Source organism: Pipistrellus kuhlii, unplaced genomic scaffold (genome assembly GCF_014108245.1).
Source record: "Pipistrellus kuhlii isolate mPipKuh1 unplaced genomic scaffold, mPipKuh1.p scaffold_m20_p_4, whole genome shotgun sequence".
NCBI classification, from domain to species: Eukaryota; Metazoa; Chordata; class Mammalia; order Chiroptera; family Vespertilionidae; genus Pipistrellus; species Pipistrellus kuhlii.
Window position 1 is genome coordinate 57976693 of NW_023425540.1, and position 18846 is coordinate 57995538.

The following is an 18846-nucleotide window of genomic DNA, read 5'->3' on the forward strand; positions in this document are numbered from 1 at the left end:
CCAATTTGAGCTAATATGCAAAAAAGAGAACTGCAACTAATGTTCTCTGAGGGGTAAATATTTTATTCCTGGCAATTGGTTCTATTTTATTTATTTATGTGTGTTTTTATTTATTTGGTTCTATATTATTTAAATTGCATTTCACTTTTAGGTAACTATATATAAGCTCTTCTAGAACGATAGAAGAGCATAGTTTTTCTTTACGGTGTTTATTTTGAAATGATATGTGCATGTTGTTGAATCACATAATTTGTAAAGATTATTACAGTTCTGAAAATAGTAAATAAAAACGTTGGAACCATAAATATATTTACATGAACGTTACTTCATTCTATTCCCTATTAGTACCTCCATGAAAATGGGATTGTTCATCGTGATCTCAAGCCGGAGAACCTTCTCTATGCAACTCCAGCCCCAGACGCACCCCTCAAAATTGGTGAGGACCATACCCTGATCTCCTCTGACCCGCTTCCCAGAGCAGAAGAAATTTATTCTGTGGAATTTTAAAATACGGTTCCATTCCATTTCACCTCCACTCAATTTTCTCAGACATTAATGTGGTCTGAAAAGGAATAAGGCACAGTGTTGGAAGTCTGTGTGCTTTCCTGGAATGTTCATCTGAATTAGTGCCTAAAGTTAGTGTCACATTGCAAAGGAATCACAACTCTTGGAAATAACAAGAACTTCAGGAGGTGACCTTGTCTTTTGTAAATACATTTATATGGGGGAGGGAGGGAATCACAAATAACATAACAATTCTTTCTTGGTTATTAACTTTCATTCCACAAATTAGAGGGAGCTTAATTTTAGATAGTCAAGAACTCTGACACAGACTATTGGGTACCTGTCAGTGGAGTTAGGCTGTGTTTATACCAACAGAGATAAACGTTGCTCTGCTTCCCAGAGTGCACCTCACAGAATGCTGTTTCCTAGGCCGAGGGAGCAGGGCCCGTCAGTTCCTTTGGGGGCAGGGAAATGGTTCGTGGAGGTCCTGAGTTAGAATAAGTGAGAAAGTGCCAACTTCAACAAGACTTTTATTTCTTCAGGACTCATCCCAAACCTGTAAAACGCTAATGTGTACGCTGACATCTAATCTGACTCTGGAAACCTTTTTTTTTTTTTTTTCCAGTAAGCATTTTGAGGAACTACAAAAGATGAATCTGGGGATCTACCCAAAGAGATTTTTCAATCAGCATTTTAGAAAAGAAAAAAAAAAAGCATATTAAATATTACATTCCACATGCTTCAAATGAAGTAAATCTTCATTTGAAAAAAAAAAAAAGTAGAATTTATGTTATATGAATTCTCTTTAGCAGAATCTGTTTTTATCCTGCCTGTGTAGGGTTTAACATTTTTTAAATTAAATCCTCTGAAGGACATTTCTCTCTCAGTGCTGTCCTTTATAATGCTAATCTGATGAGTTCACTGCCTTTGTGAGTGTTAACACCTTTGAAGATGAAGTCAAACCTACCCTGGGAGAGCTCAGACCACAGAACATGTGTGCCTTATGAATGCGAGACCCAAAAAACAAGATGCTGAAGGGCTGCGGGGCGGTGGCGTGTTCTCATAATCACTCCTGAAAGACAGCGACGGCAGGCAGGCTCCCGTTTCCTTTCAAAGATGTTATCCTTAAAGGAGTTTCTTTCAATGGATGGATAGATTCTAATTTAGGCAGGAGAGCCTTTCTTTCCGAAGGACTTCCTGCTGCTTCCTCTGATAAGGATCTGGCACCTCCACGGAAAAGTGGGTTTATCTCTGAAGTCTAAAATGGCATCAATTCTGCACCTGCCTTTCTTGAAGAATGGCCTCAGAGTGTTCCTGGTGTTTCTTGAGTGAGGCCCACGTAGCCCAGCAAGTAGACCATAATGACAGCAGCCTTTGATAATGTTTCATCTAGGTAATATTCTGTGGAATAAATAAAAAGGATTTTTAAAAGGAAAAAAAAAAGCATATTTCTCATCCAAGAGTAAATTTTTATCCATCAAATACACTAGGGAATGGCATTATTTTGAAGTAGAATAAACCTTTTGATGTTTCTGTTTATTTTTTCAACAATTATGAAGTCTAATTTTTTTTTAAATTTTAATTTGTTCCAGTAGATTAAAAGCTCTGAATTATATCGCTAATTCTATATTGTCCTTCAGAGATAGTTTCATGAGTCTTGGAATTAATATTTAACAAAATATGTCTCTTGTAACTATTACTTCAAGAAGAAATAGCTTATATACTGAAAACTGGGAATTTTAGGGGAAAAAAGTATAAAATGTATGTAGGAATCATATTTTCCTCCAATTTAAAGCAAGACTTAAAATATTATTGCTCCTCTTTTTAATTTTTCTCTCCCTGGTGACTGGTATGCATCTATATCCTCTCATCAAATACCAAAACTAACAAATGTTTTATTTTGAATAACTAAGGTATTCTGTCGTCTTATAAATGCTGAGAAAAAAAACTTGATTTTTTTTTTTTTCTTGTGTTGCTAGCTGATTTTGGACTCTCCAAAATTGTGGACCATCAAGTGCTCATGAAGACGGTGTGTGGAACCCCAGGGTATTGTGGTACGTTCTTTAGTACTGACATTTTATAGTTTCACTGTTATTTGAAATGTATTTTATTTAATGTTTTGATTTTTTTAAACTCCCAATATCTCTATTTAAAATGCTTACAATATAATGCAAGACTCCACAAGGAAGGCCTATGTCCATGATACTCAGACCACCTCTTCTTCTCTATAAAGGGCTCTATGATGTCAGTGTTAGGGCACCCCTGTTAGAACAGCAGGAATGGAGGGGGCCACGTGGGGAGGACTGGGGCTCTGCATCTGCCTTTGGGCAGTCGCTACTCTGGGACCCACTCAGTAACAGAAAAACCATCACTGGTGAAGAAGACAGGAAAATGGCTTTGTTTGTTTGGGGAATTAAAGCCATGAGCTCTTTGTCACTTTCCTTATTTGCTTTTTTTTGGGGGGAGGGGAGTGTGTGAGGAAGGGTGTGTCATTAATTCAGATGGTATATAGGACAACAGAGAGAATGGGGAATGGGGTAGTCCCTAGTTCTCATTGATGGCACTGGCCTAGCCTCATTAACAGAAGGGCTTTAGGTGGTGTTTCCTTGTGAGAGTTCCCCAGTCTCTGGAGATGGACAGTGTAACAGCCCTCACATCCTCACGCACAATCTCCCAGGATGGCCTGAAGGCACCCCACATGCACTCCGCAGTCCAGAGACAGAACAATAGCTGTTAATCCATGCCAGCAAGAAACTCACCCTTTTTCCCCCTCAGTGGATAAATTCATCTGCCAACAGCCTGAAGCTTGGGGAGGCCAGTATGCAATTACCGGTACCTTAGTGACCCCTCAGAGTCCCTTCTGTGACTAAAGAGAGAGCAGCAACCTTCCAACGGCTTTAATAATAGTGATAAGAACAGTTCTTTTTTGCAGCATACCAGAATGGTCATTCTGTGCATGAATGATTCATTCATTGATAAAATGAACATTAGCTGTCTAATGGACTCCATTTTAGGCACTGAGATTACAAGAGCAAGTACAATACGGTTTTGCCCTCCAAGGATTTCATGCCCTATAAAAGAAAGGCCTGTACATAATAAGTCAAAGTCTGTTATGATCCATTTTATATTTATCTGAGCCAGAGGCTCAAGCATACAGAGAGGAGCATTTGAGCTGGACACTGACGGGTGTGTAGGAATTTAACAAGTGAAGAGGTGGCCAGAAAGCATTCTTTGCCAGCAGGCACAGGGAAAGTCACAGGGGAGTGATGGCAAGTTCAGGGACTGTTTGTTACTTCATCACTTTGTATGACTGGAACATAGACTGCTTGTTACAGAGGATGCAGATGGACTTGGAAAGGTCAGGTGGACCATACTTTCAAAGAATTTGTACATCAATCTAAACAATTCAGACTTGCTTTGGTAGATAATAGTAATCTATCAAAGGTTCTTAATCAGAACCATATTTTAAAGTCAAATCAGTATTTTATAAATATCCTGACAATGACATTATGACAGATGGGTTGGAGAAGAAAAGAGGTCAGAAGAAGACAAACTAGAAAGCTAGTGTAAATGCTCTTTCTTGGCCTTCTCGTGTCAGAAATCTACACATGGTTTATTGTCACTTCATAAACAGCTTCTCAGCAGATGATGTATCTGACCTTCTCCTAAGACCAATCATTTATTTTTTAGATAAAAATGATTATAAAACTATATCAGATGCGTGTCCCTGCTATAAACAAGCCTGTCTTACAGGTAATGCCACCTTATGATGAAGGCTTATTTTCCACTTACTATTTTTTCCTTTGTAGACATACAGATCACTCTAGGGCTGTGTAATTGGGAAAGAGGGAATTGAGTGGTAGAGGCTCACCAGGAAGCAATCATTTACTATATTATGAGAAAAGGAGGGGAAAGAAGCAAGAAAGCTAACTGGAATGGGGGAGAGAGAGAATTGAGATGAAAATTCAAATGCTTTTGTGGACTCATGTATTAAACATATGCATGGAATTACTTTTATAGGATGAGGAAGGCTTGGAAGTCAAAAACAAATAAGTTCCATATATTTAATTACAAGAGCATGGTCTAAAAACTCTGGTTATTTATACATAATTTAGACCATGCTCTTGATCTAAGGAAGTTCACTAAAATATTACTTCAGCATGTAATAAAATATTACTTTAAAGTGGGAATAGTTGGAAGGTGGGCAGGATTTTAAAAATACACCTGTGCAGAGTAACAGAAAAACTTAAAAAGCTGAGTTAGGGGAAAACGGAAGTCACAGTAGCATTAGGGCAAAGGAAGCGGATGGCCTAGAGCTGGGAAAAGATGCAGAGTTCTGAATTTTTTAAAATTTAGTAATGATATTTTCTGTTTATCTGTCTTATGAGCAATTACACCGTTTATGGACCAGGCTAAAGTTCCCTGTGAGGTTCACCCCTTCTCCCCTCACCACATAGAAGCACTGACATCAGTTTGGTGTGTCCTCCTGAGATACTTAGGTGGAAAGGAAACTGTGCATTTATAGCATGAGTTGGAAATGAAACCCAAGTACAAGACTAGTGTGCTCCTGGATACATGACTTTACACGGGGACTTTTCATTTAACTCAAATCATAGGGTCTGAGGGCCATATACTTGACGGAGAGCTTGTTTCCTTGCTTATACAGTCAGAGCGATTGCATCCGAGGTCAATTATTTCTATGTATACTGGAAAGTGGGTGTTTATGTTACACCATTTGTCATTTGTCAAGAAATACAAAAAGGAAAAGCTATTCGCAAACCCTTTACCCCAAAGGGTTATCTTATAAGTAAATCTCAAAACAAAATCATAGATGCTGCATGTTTATGCAAATATTATTTCCTGGGAAATATGCCCAGTTGAAACAAAACTCCAGGCCAGAAAATTAAAATTTGTGACCCAGCTAAATGAAATTAATGACTAGTTCTCTGAAATAATCCATGAAGAGTTCAATATTAAATTAATTCTCGACATCTTGTTCTTGGGGGAAAAAATAGGTTTCAGAAATATCCATTGGACTCCTGATAAATGTGCTACGATGTCACTATGCAATATGACTACCAAAATGTCTTAACTGTTTAACTGTTTAAGACGTAAATAGCTAAAACCTACCCATAGCAATGACAGAAAAGAAGGATATTTGGCCCTTGAATAACTCAAGGGTTAGGGGTGCCAACCCCTTGCAGTAAAAAATCCACATATGTCTTTAGACTCCCCCAACACTTAACTATCAATAATCTACTGTTGATGTGAAACCTTACCCATGAACAGTCGATTAGCACATATCAGTATGTTATGTATTTATTATGTACTGTATTCTTCCAGTAAAGTTAGTCAGAGAAAATAAATGTTATTAAGAAAACCACAAGGAAAAGTAAATACATTTACAGCACTGTATGTATCGATTGAAAAAGATCTGTGTGTAAGTAGACTTGTGCAGTTTATGCTCATGCTATCCCAGGGCCCACTCTATAAGCTGGTAGAGTAGGAAAGAAACTAATATGATGATGGGTGAGATAAAAATATTCCTAATACCAATTATCTAATTCATTTATAAATTTAATTAAACTATGTATTTTATATTTCATATTTCTACTTGTCTATTTATTCAAATTCTATTTCCAGGGTCCAGAACTGTTAAGAATTTATTATCTCTTTGCATTTCCCAGGATCTCATTAGAAAAGTTATTATGTTCACTATACCAAAATTAAAAACAATTTTTCAACAACCTACAGTCAGAAGAGATTTCTGCCATAAGAACACACACTACTAAGAAAAATGTAGAAAAACCTAAATGAAAAGAAGTAAACATAAAATACAAGCTTTCAAAATGCTTTCAAAAAAGAAGTGGTTTTGTTCTTTTCTAGATGACTAAATAGCTAAAGTGAAATAATAATACTCTAGAGGTAATCGAAATATGTAAGAAATAACCTCACCTGAGAATTAATTAAATACCCCCCGTGATGACTTTCTTCTTACTATGAACTTTTTTTTAAACTAGAAGAATTAAATACACAGTAAAATGTCAACTGCACTTTCTGTAACATTCTGCTTGACAGATGGTGTGTGTACACGAGGGTTCCCATGGGGCTTGTCGACAATAGGAAGGGAGCAGGGAAGGTGAGAGAAAGAGAATGTTAAGCAGGTGGGTAGAGGGTGCCCAAATCCAGCTTCTGTTCCCGACCACAGCCCTTCTTTGTCCCTGAGATAGACTGTGTCCCCAAGCATCATATGACTGTCCCAAAGGCATGCTCACGGTGCCTGATCCAAATGAACAAGTGCCAGGTAAAGGAAAAAGTGGCGAGGAAAGGCCATAGCTCCTTTGTTCTTGACCTTGCAGAGGACAGGACTCTGCAGGTTGAATGTGGGCTTGTTTTAAGCTGTCTTAGGAGTTTTACATCTACAGGAAGTGAATCTCTTGAGGTCTCGGCGTTGGTCTGGTACTGACCTAAGCAATGTATATTCTGTGGAGCTTCAGTTTTGTAGATGTTTGCTCCTTTTTTGTTCAATAAATCTTTAGTGAACTCCTATTATACACCAGGCAGTGTACAGGTGCTAGAGGTATAGAAGTAAAAAACAAAACACTCGTCTTTAAGGATGGTGTGTTTTAGTGGAAGAAGACAATAAACAAAGTGACTGTGTACGTTAGATGAAAAGAGGTGACAATTTCCATGGAAGGATATGGAATTAGGAAAGAGAATAGGACGTGTGAGGAGCCTGGGCTGGATTTAAACGGGGTAATCAGGGAAGGCTCACTCAGAGGGGACACACGAGCAAAGACTTGAATGAGGTGAGGGAGTGAGCAAACCATGTGCTGTCTAGGGAAGAACAGCCCAGGCAGAGGGGACAGAGAGGCTAATTCAGAGGCAGGAACACTCCTGGGTGTCTTTAAGGTCCAGGAAGGAGGCTGGTTGGTTGGCGTGCAGTGACAAGGCGGGAAACAGTAGGTAGGAGAAGATCTGAGAGCTCCAACTGGAAGGATAGAGTTAATGTTTACTAAGATGAGGGAGATTTTTGGAGCAACAGTTTAGGCCTTGTTGTTGAGATGCCTGTTAGACATCCAGTGGAGATGACAGGTGGGCAGAAGGGTGTGTATGTGTGAAGTTCAGGAGCAGGGACGTGGTGGTTGATACAGATGTGGGCGTTATCAGCTAACAGGTGCTATTTAAAGTCCTGAGACTCTCCAAGCAGAAAAGGAAATGATCCAGATTGATCCTTGGGCAATACCATTCGGAGGCCAGAAAGAGAAGAAAGAACCATATTTATCTTTCATAGATATCATAATAGTAGAGGAAGTTCCGCAGGAAAGAATTAGGAATTGTGAATGAATGCTGTAAGGCACAGATTTGGGGCTCGATATGCATATAAAACATTCTTTTAACATCGAAAGCTGTCAGCAGTAGAAGAGGCTGCCTCCCTGGGTTGGGAAATAAATGGTCACAAAAGCTGATTGACTTATCGCTCAGGATTCAGGGCTACCAACAAGGGAAGGGAGGAAGAATACCGCTACTTTTGGAATTACCCAGCAGATATATGGTTTTTAAATATCACTGCAGCTATGTGCAGCTGAGTAGTCAACTTGAGGAGTATGGAAACCACCTAGTTAAATAAAAGTTAACTGAATATAATTTGGCCTGAGATGGCTGATAACATGGAGTCTAAAGAGGTTTTCACCAACATCATAGCCTCACTTCGCATGTTTTCTTTGGTTTAGATATCGTCTTTTAAGGTCCTGGTATTCCTTAATTCCTGTCTCTCCATACTATACTATTTTCTGCACCCACTTCTTTGTAACTTTGACTACTTTAGCAACAGAACCAGCTTTTCCCATAAATGCACCGGGCTGTGAGGCTCAGATTTGTTATCGTACGTATGTGAGGGTGGGAATGAGGTGTGGGATAGAGGTCAGAAGGAAGAGGTGATTGATGGCAAGTCAGTAGAAGACTTACTTAAAATATGTTATTTGGGCCCTGAACACCCTGCAAAATGTTCCATTTTAGAATGTTGCTGCAGAAAAGTTATGCATGAAATAAAATGTTTCAAAAGAATCAGTGATAGTTATCAGTAAGATTTATAGCACCTTTAGAAAAGAAAGCAATGCTTCCCATACTAAACACTAGTCAGAGTTTGAATTCTAAGTCTATGACTTTATATTAGCATCTCATCTACGAAAGAGATTCTTAAATAGTGTTCATATTAGGATGAGTTTGGTTTATTTTTAATTTGGTTAATTTTTTTATACCACACCTCATCCCACAAAAATGGAAAGGTAAGACAGAGAAACAGGCTAACTTTCTTCATCCATCAATAGTGGGGAGGAGGTCAGTAGGGGGAAAAGAGGGACATCTGTAATACTTTCAACAATAAAGAGAAAGTTTTAGAAAGAGGTGTGGCCTCTGAGCTATTATCTTAAAAAAAATATCACAGTTCATGTGGCAAAGACAACTTTTTAACAACTTAAATGAAAAATATTAAGTGAGAGGTGGATTGACTGATGTTTATAATGTTAAAAGACCACGAGAGTCCAGGAAAATGGAAAGGATGAGTTAGAGCCTAAAACATAGATTTTTGTGGCCCCAAGACACTCTGAATTTAAGAAAAGCCTCTACAGTGAAAATGCCCTAAGCTGTAGTATAGGAGTAAAGACAGAGTCAGGCATTAAAGTGAAAAAAAGGCACGCACACACGTATGTTTTGAATTGCTAAAATGAAAACAGCAGAGAATTCAAAAACAAACAGCAGCCCTGACCTACTGGCATCTATAGCTTGGCCTTAACCTGCCTGCTAAGTGCTCCAGCCACACTGGCTTCCCCCAGTTCCTTGGGTGCCCCTTGCTCCTTCCTGCCACAGGTCTCTTCATATGTGCTTTCTCTGCCCGCACCCTCTTCTCTCTCTTTCCCCAGCCACTGCCCTCTCCCACTTTGCCGAGTTTACTGCTCTGGATCCTTTACATCTCAGGTTAAACTGCTTTCTCGTCAAGTCAACCAACCCTCCATCAGAGACACTCTTCCTACAAGCACTTCCAATCACCACTGTGCGCTTCTTCACCTGGTTTTCTTGACCAATCTCTCCTCCCTTCTCCAAACTGTAAGCTCCATGATGGCAGGCTTGTTCTCTAATGCCTCACTCTTCTTCCCGCGCACTGCCTAACACACTGCCTGCCATACAGCAGGTGCTTAATAAATCGCTCATAATTCTTTAATGAGTGAATGAATGAATGAATGTGTTGATTTCATTCACCTTAGTCTCCCTTGGATTTGGCTTTCTCAAAACAGTTAACAGTAGTTTGAAAAAGTCCTCTGATAAAGAATGCCACTCTGTATTACACCTGAGATGATTTTCTCTCTCCACTTTGTTGGTTTGTTAGGTAGGAGGGGATCATAAAGGTCCCCTGGGGCAGTGGTCGGCAAACTCATTAGTCAACAGAGCCAAATATTAGCAGTACAACGAATGAAATTTCTTTTGAGAGCCAAATTTTTAAACTTAAACTTCTAACGCCACTTCTTCAAAATAGACTCGCCCAGGCCGTGCTATTTTGTGGAAGAGCCACACTCAAGGGGCCAAAGAGCAGCATGTGGCTTGAGAGCTGCAGTTTGCCGACCACTACCATAAGGCATTGGCAAATGAAGGTACAATCAAGAACCAAAATCAACCTTAATTTTTCTCCTAGTGCTTTAGAAAATGAGAGAAAACCTTGCACAAATGGTCCCTGTGTGACTTACTCCATAGCTGATGCTTTTTATTTAAGACCATTTCCAGAAATTGATACAGTGAGTTTATTTAATAAATTGACAATCACTTCTATTCGATATCTCTTACTAGATCCTCAATCTCTAGATATTTTAATGGTACCATGGTCTTATTAAAACAAAAACAAAAAACAATATAGCATTGTAAGGTCTAAGTGGTGTACTGGTGAATAAATATGAGTTGGAATTTTTAATACAATTTTATATTCAGCTAAAATTGCTTTTTTAAAAGAGATGTCTGATATCTTGGAAATTCCAAAACTGTCTACCAAAATTATTGTTCATTGGAGATTGGAGTATGTTTTCTCCTAGGACCTCTGTGGTATTTAGTGTTCAATGAACAATAGCATGACTGATAAGGTAATTTTAGGAAGTGGCAGGGAACTTTGGTCAGGCAGAAGAGGAGATTTAAAAGATAGCCAGGAAAATCAATAAATGATTACTGACTATTTCAGAAAAGATGACTCTAAATTATTCTCAATTTATTCTAAAAACAATTACACCTGAAATTATTTTCTCCCTCCTCCACCTTGTTGGTTTGTTTGTTTTGGCAATGAGTTGAGAAAATATATGAAGGACACCCAATGTGTTTATAGTGTTAAAGGTGGGCTATCTGATGCCTTTTCTTGAACTAGGCTGGAAGTCGTCAACTATTTCTCACTCTTAAGAAAATCATGTGTATTTGGAAGCCCCTGAAAGGACATTTGATCCCTGAGAGACTTGAATCCCTGGTGTGCCAGAGCCTGAACTTCATTCTAGAAAAGCTTTTGGCTCTTGGAAAGGTTTGGGATAGATTATAAGAATGTGTTCTGCTGGCTCTGAAGTCAAGGTCACATTAACTAGTAATTGTAAAAATTTAAGGATAGTATGAATGGTATCTAATTGTGTCTGGGTGTTTAGAGTTTGTTTTACCCAAATTTTATATTATGATTAATAAATATTATAAATTCCTTTTTTAAAAAATCTTAAGAGAAATGTATTATGGAGGACAAACACATTCTGTATTCTTTTTGTCTCTGAGCCTCATGATGGAAAGTTTAGCTTGTCATACCCCAAGTTCACGTGCATTGCAACATAATGCCTTACAAGGAGATGAATTGTCTCTGGAACATGAGGTTGTACCCAGTGCTATGAAGGGAGATATTGCCATGGTAGTGAAGAATGCTAGATGCCCTATAAAGTGGATTCAAAGAGAATTTTGTTCCATGGCATTCACTTGATTGGAGGCTGTTGGCCTGGGAGCTATGAAAAACGCCCAGCAAAAGCATCTGACCTTTGCAACGGCGTGCTGACCTCTAAACAGCACAGGATGGGAGGGTTGATTTATTTCACTGGAGCCAACAAGAGCGGAGCCCACAGAGCAGCACACGCAGAAGGCGCAGGAGGGGTGCGTGTCACAGGTTCCATGGGTAGAGTGCTGTCCTCTCCTCTTGCTTGAACTGTCAATGATTCTCCCTTTACCAGCATCGCCGTGGCTTGCAGGCTAAAACTCAAAGTAAACTTGGAAGTAGCCAGTCCAATTCACTCAGATTTTAGAGGTTCAAACCAAGACCCAGAAACTGTAAAGACTCCCCGTTTCTGTTTACACTGCACCGTGGGGCTTGGTAGCCCTTCACGGCTGAGAAGACCTGTGCATGCATTTCAGTTCCCAGACTGAACAGCTCTCAGAGGCACAGACAGACGTAGCAGCCCTCATGAGAGTGGCAGCCCAACTTGACTTTCCTATGCATGATGAGCAAAAAGCCTTTGTGAGTGGGAATTCAGTGTTGGGGCTGTTGGGGTCCAAAGGAACAGTCTGTGGGGTACAGATGGTTCTGGGAAATGAAAGCTAACCTGGCAGAGTGAGTGGCGTTGGCATGAAGCATGCATTTTTCTTAATTATGTTAATTGAACCTTACAAGGGAAGTTTTTGAGGAATCATTTGTCTATGCATGAGAACTACTTGGCCCAGATAGGATTCCTTAAAGGGTGTAGCTTGCTGGCTTGCTGCTGAGAGTGCTGTAATGCACACCATTCCACATACCAGCTCTTCCCCTTCTATATCACATGGAACACAAGTTCTGCAGGAATGAGAAGATCCTGATTGGGAAAGGATGGGGAGGAGGTGGTAGCATGAGAATGTGTCAGTGGAATAGCCACTGTTTCTTCCTGGAGTTAAATCCAGAGTCCCATGCGGACAGCTCACTTTGGCAGTATGGCATTTCCCGCCGACAGGGACAGGGGGTCCCATTCACTTGCTCTCCTGTCCCCTGAGGAAAGGAGGCGTGTGGTGGTGCCCCCATCCCCATGGCCTCCCTCAAGGAGCTCTCGGCATTCATCTATCAGCGCCTTTGTTGGGGACTCCACTGACACCGACAGCACATTTGTTTAAAATAAAGGCTACTCTGGGCTGTAGTTCTGAGCCTTATTTCTGAATCGATGGTAGACTTCTGGCATCTTTTCTTCCTTTGTTAGTAAGGCAAACCAACACCACCCGCAATCCACGGGGCTTGGATTCAGTTTCCTCTCCATTTTCACGGCTCCAAAGTAATAAAAACATTAAAGAGCTCTTCACAGTTCTGTACTGAGGGCTGTGTTGTGGTTGAGAACTGCCTTCCTCTTTCACAGTGTGGGCAGGGCTAATAGGAGGAGCCCCATTCTACTCGGAGAAGTCCTCCCTTCTCAGTTCATAGTCCCAAACTCGCTGGTCTCTGTAGTTCTCAACACCATCCGGGGGCACATGCCAGGGCCCGCCCAGCTTCTTTCCCAACCTTTCAGCGCTAGTGACTTTTCAGTCCTTCCACTGTCTACCCGGCCTCTGGCCTGTGCACTGTCAAACACAGACACTCATCAACACCCTGCTCCAAACAGATGGGCTCCCAAGGTAGCATAATTGTGCCTGTCCTCCTTACCCTGCCAAACTTTTTTTCCTTTCCTTTCTCTGCACAAAGCTCCCTTTGAAGTAAGGGATCTTTCATAGCAGAGACAGAACTCTGCATGATGAGGAATATTAAAACTAACAGCTTTCTCTTTATGCACTCCAAAGACAGAGAGACGATAATCCCTCCCACGAACATAGACGTAAGCATTTGTAGCCTTCCACTTTGATTTGGGAAGAGAAGATAGGTTATAAAACTCTCTGAAGTTGATGCTGATGAAGTCATTTCTTCCCCATTGCTTATTATTAAATTAAAATGTAAGTGTTGCCGAAACTGGTTTGGCTCAGTGGATAGAGCATCGGCCTGCGGACTCAAGGGTCCCAGGTTTGATTCCGGTCAAGGGCATATACCTTGGTTGCGGGCACATCCCCGGTGGGGGGTGTGCAGGAGGCAGCTGATCGATGTTTCTGGATTTCTATCCCTCTCCCTTCCTCTCTGTAAAAAATCAATAAAATTTATTTTAAAAAATAAAATGTAAGTGTTGAATTTAAACACCAATTTAATACAATTTTTGCTCTTCCTGCAGCACCTGAAATTCTTAGAGGCTGCGCCTACGGACCGGAGGTGGACATGTGGTCTGTAGGGATAATCACCTACATCCTGTAAGTGAAGAAAAGCAATCTTCCTGCACACTGTCTGCCTTGACTGTAATATTTGCTAGGTACTCACGGTCCTCATAAAGAGCCAGATTACTTTTTGTGATTTTCTACAACATAGTAAACATGCTTAGTGATATAATTTTCTGAAATTGAGCATTGCTTTTTATTTTGTAGTTTTCTCAGGGCCAGTACTCCTGTCCAGGGCTTTCTGTGTCTCATTCTGCTATGCAATGCAGAGCAGATTTGGGGAACAACTCCTTATTTGGTGATGATAATGTATGTGAGACTCATGTTCATTTATTTTAAATGCTGTTATTTTCCCTATTTGCATCTTGTCAAAATAGTTAGGGTATTAATCCTTTTTTTAAAGGGCAAATATATATTTAACCTCTTAAGCAACCCCAAACTGGGACATTTCCCATCAGAAATGTCTTAAATGTATTTTAGCTATCAATTTTATTTCCTTTCTATGTTAGGTTCTCAAGGACCTCGAGTTTAATACCGTAAACTCAGAGAAACATAGGTAGAGAGAAAAAAATGGGTTAAATCTCTCTCTGGTATCCCCAATTCTATTCTTGAGCTCCTTCAATTAATAAACGGGGGTTTTGGAAAACTTGCTAAAGAGACGATGGAATTGCAGATGAATACAGGGGAAATAAGAAAGAACGATAGAAGAGTGAAGAATATGCCTACCACAGCAACAAAGCGAGATACCAATGAGTTCCAGAATTTAATTCAAAGCAAACAGATTTGGTTGCCATTGCAAGATTAATTGTTGGAACCTTAATAATATTCAATTCTGCAAAGGGGTTTTAGAGAGTGTAAAAGAAACAGCCTGCCATAACAAAATACCGCACACTGGGTGGCTTAAGCACAGACATTTATTCTCACAGTCCTGGAGGCTGGAAGTCCAAGGTGAAGGTGCCAGTATGCCGAGTTCTGATGAGAGTTTTCTTCCTGACTTATAGACAAATGCCTTTTCAGTGTCCTCACACAGCAGAGAGAGGAAGCTAGCTCTTGGCGTCTCTTCTTAACATGGTAGTACTTATACCAGCATGAGGTCCCACCCTCATCATCTCCTCTAACCCTGATTTCCTGCCAAAAGCCTCATTTCCACATCCCATCATGTTGGTTAGAGCTTTAATACCTGAACTGGAAAGGGGACACATTTCAGCTAATGGAAGAAAGAGGGCTTTGTTTTGTTTTTAATTTTATAGCGATCTTAGAAACTGCAGTGTTTAGGTAATATGGCTAGGCATGGGGTGACTGGGGTCAGACCCCCAACCAAGTTAGTAAACTCTGAGCATAGACATTGGTCAGTAGCTAAGACAAAAGGGTCAACAAGCAACCCATAAGTAACCAGAGCCTTTTGGGTAATGTCCAAAGATTTTCCTGAGTGCATTGCAGCTTCAGAAGATCTGGAGAGGTAGAGACCACGTTTGTTCTTATGAAAGTGAAAAATGTTAGGTAATTTCTGTTTGCCACATTAAGTTCTTAATTCATTAACATGAATTCCTAAGACCACATGATAGGACTACTAAATTCCTTCAGCTTATACTTGAGATCACTTTTATACTGGGAAAGAATGTTGTCTCCTGAATGGTGGAGGTGACATATCATTCTTAGTGACATTAAGTGAAATACTGAACTACACAAACAATGATTCATATGTGCCCCAAAAATGTAACACTGCCCACCCAGTTACAATTTCATACTGAAATGCTATGGGAGGGGTTAAAGCATTAAGGAAGTATCAGAACTCAGAGATGGAAGTAGGAAAATAAGTTACAGTCACCCTGAAAAAATGAAATGACTATAACTCCATGGTATGGTCACTGACAAGGGGAAATGAAGGGGAAAATCTGTGATTGTTTGAGACACATCTTATAGCCCTGAAAATAATCTTTTTAAAAAAATATATTTTATTGATTTTTTACAGAGAGGAAGAGAGAGGGATAGAGAGTTAGAAACATCGATGAGAGTCATCGATCAGCTGCCTCTTGCACACCCCCTACTGAGGATGTGCCCGAAACCAAGGTACATGCCCTTGACCGGAATCGAACCCGGGACCCTTCAGTTTGCAGGCTGACGCTCTATCCACTGAGCCAAACCGGTTTCGGCTGAAAATAATCTTAAATGTCCTTTCCCCTAGTTACTTGGTTAATAGGTGTTGGTTGAAAGTAGCAGCAGGAACCCCCCAGAATGAAAATAAGATTGCTGCTTACAATGAATATCCCTTAATTCTGGTCTAACGCCTGTCAGCCTGGGGGCCTTTATTTCTTATGTGCCACAGGCATCGAGCTAGGATGAACCAAGGACTGTATGTCTGCTTAGCCCCTGACTGATGTAAGAGAAACACCACCCTCAGGTGTTTCCTTGCCCATTGCCAGGGGATCTGGGACTTTTCATGTATTCTGTAGCTCATTGATAATTGGTGAAGTCTATCTGGGGGGAAGGGGGGTGTCACTGGCACATTTTCTCCAGGGAACTATGCCCTTGGACCTGTGCATCTCCTTTGTTGCCATTGAAAGTTCCACTGGGCCATTTTGTGTTATGACCTTGCTATTTCTAAGGATGACGGTAGACTGGAAATGAAGGCCATATTGTCGTTTCTCACAGAAATTATGGTCCTTCTACCTTTTACAACTAAACTCTTGTCCCCATAGACAAAAACAACTACAGTGCCAAGGTCAGAGTCAGAATCAGAATCAGATTAATGTCAGAGATTCAAACTTTCCATTAGCTTTCAACACTGCAGTTCTGCCCAGTGGCTTGGAGCAATGGCATGTACTATGTATTCACACATCAGGACAGTGTAATCGTAACACCCTTCTAAATGGTCCTTGTCGGCAGTCTCATTTTCCCATTTCTGAATGGTTTCTGACTCGTGTGTGCATGCGCGTGTACTTATGTGTGCGCTCTGCTGCAGGCTGACATGACATACACTTTTTTAACTCTGTCACCAGTGCACACATTTGCTGACATGATTGAAATGAAAGAAAGGCAGTTGAGCACTGTACCTTCTGAACTGTCATTTTTCTCTCTAGATTTCTGGGAACAGAAACACAAGCTAAAGTAAACCTGGAAAGCTGGCTCATTTCTCCAGGACTAACCAACAGGCTCTTTTTCTAGGGTGGTGAGAGCACAGGAGGGCCAGGCTAGGCTAGGCTGCCTCCTTGTTGAGGTGTGGACACGCGCTCCCTCTCGCCTTAGGCTGCAGGCGGACCCTCTGTGTGGGCCCTGACGTGGGAGAGGGTGGGTGCATGGCCTGGGCCACAGCACCCCTGACCTTGCCTTTGCCTGGCTGCTCCTGAATACCTGAAAATGACAAAGATTCTCCCAAAGGGACGTTCCCAGAGCAAAAAGGTCGTGCAAAATTGTTTCTTCTTAGAAACCCACTATGTTGGGATGCAAAACATTTCGTGCTCTGCACCAATCTGGCCAGGAAGAATTTGGGGAAATGTTTTTTTAATTTATTCATGCTAACCCCCTTCCTTGCCCCGTTCCCTGTCAAATGCAACACATGCCCTCGCAGGCACTTTTTTTTTTTTTTTTTTTTTTAGTTTCCATTTGGTTCCTAGTGATTTCAGAACATTCACCAGTGGTTCTCAACCTTTCTAATGCCACGACCCTTTAATACAGTTCCTCGTGTTGTGGTGACCCCCAACCATAAAATTATTTTTGTTGCTACTTCATAACTGCAATTTTCTACTGCTATGAATCATAATGTAAACATCTGTGTTTTCCGATGGTCTCAGGCTCTACAGCAGCGGTTCTCAATCTGTGGGTCACAGCCTTAGGAAGGGTGAGAACCACTGACTAGAAACAGTGGAGGCTTCTTGGTTCTGGACCCAGAGCTCACTCTTCTCTCTCTCCGTGGGAGGCCACAGGTGGTTCTCCGTTTCTTTTCTCCCACTTCCTCTATCCATTTCTTTTCCTGACCCGGCTGTGGAAAATGAGGGGGAACATAATGAAATGTCTGTAAGATGTACAACAGCAAGGGTCTCATACAAGGTGGAGGAGACTCTAGGCTGCTCATCTATCTGTTCACTGTATGAAGTTTCAAAGGGCCGTTCTCCAGCAGCAGTTTTAGCTCCTGTCTTAGTTCTCTCTGAAATCTAAACTGGAATGCAATGGAAATATAATGCTTATTTGTGTGGGAACTCAGAGAATAGGGCTGAGTAAAAATGACTGAAAAATCTTTTCTTCCCGCCTTTAAATCTCTTTATTCTCTAAATCCTTATTCTTCCACTTGATAGTAAACCAGAATTCTAATCAATCTCTATATTCTCGAATCCTGGTGAAAAAAATGTATGGAGAATCATAAGCATGATGCCTATAATAATGTTAGCTATTGTCATTGGTGCTTTGTGTCATAATTACTAATATTAGTATGACTGTTCTTAGAAATCCTAAATTGGTTTTGTATCTATTCCTATTTCCTGACAACATGATTGTGTGTTTACAAACTCAAAAGAGACGAGGCGATTTCATACCTGTGCTGAGTAGACTTGAGGAAGCTGTGAGAAAGAACAATTTTGAATTTCTGCAAAAATGTTGGTGAAAGATACTTAAGTTTTAAAAGACATTTTATTCTCTATCTTTTGTCCCTCTAGACTTTGTGGATTTGAGCCATTCTATGATGAAAGAGGCGATCAGTTCATGTTCAGGAGAATTCTGAATTGTGAATATTACTTTATCTCCCCCTGGTGGGATGAAGTATCTCTAAATGCCAAGGACTTGGTAAGTGTGATCGAAACAAAACAAAATAAAATCCCTCACATTCATGTTTAGCTTATTAATGGGCAGTGTCATTTGCCCCTCTTAATATCTTCTTTACAATTATATTTTTAAATAAAACAATGCAAGCTAATAAATTTTCTTTATACATAATGAAAAATAGATATGTTTGACTTGTCATTAGCTGAGTTATCACAGATTATAAATTACTACAGTATTATCATTTCCCACTTAGTATAGAGCCTTGCTTATGAAGACAGATCTGCTAAGTGAATATAAATGTAATTTGCACAGAAGAATTCTGTTTTAACATGGCTG

The 18846-nt window shown here is 40.3% G+C and overlaps 1 protein-coding gene and 1 pseudogene across 1 annotated transcript in view; one reads left to right on the forward strand and one right to left on the reverse strand.

Moving 5' to 3' along the window:
- Positions 1-18846, forward strand: part of CAMK4 (calcium/calmodulin dependent protein kinase IV) — a 140612-nt gene that overhangs the window by 115827 nt on the left and 5939 nt on the right. The window contains exons 7-10 of the mRNA XM_036409396.2: positions 346-436; positions 2484-2558; positions 13716-13791; positions 18405-18531. Coding sequence (XP_036265289.1) covers positions 346-436; positions 2484-2558; positions 13716-13791; positions 18405-18531 — 369 coding nt within the window. The remainder of the gene's footprint in view (positions 1-345; positions 437-2483; positions 2559-13715; positions 13792-18404; positions 18532-18846) is intronic.
- Positions 16069-16183, reverse strand: LOC118704024 (annotated as a pseudogene).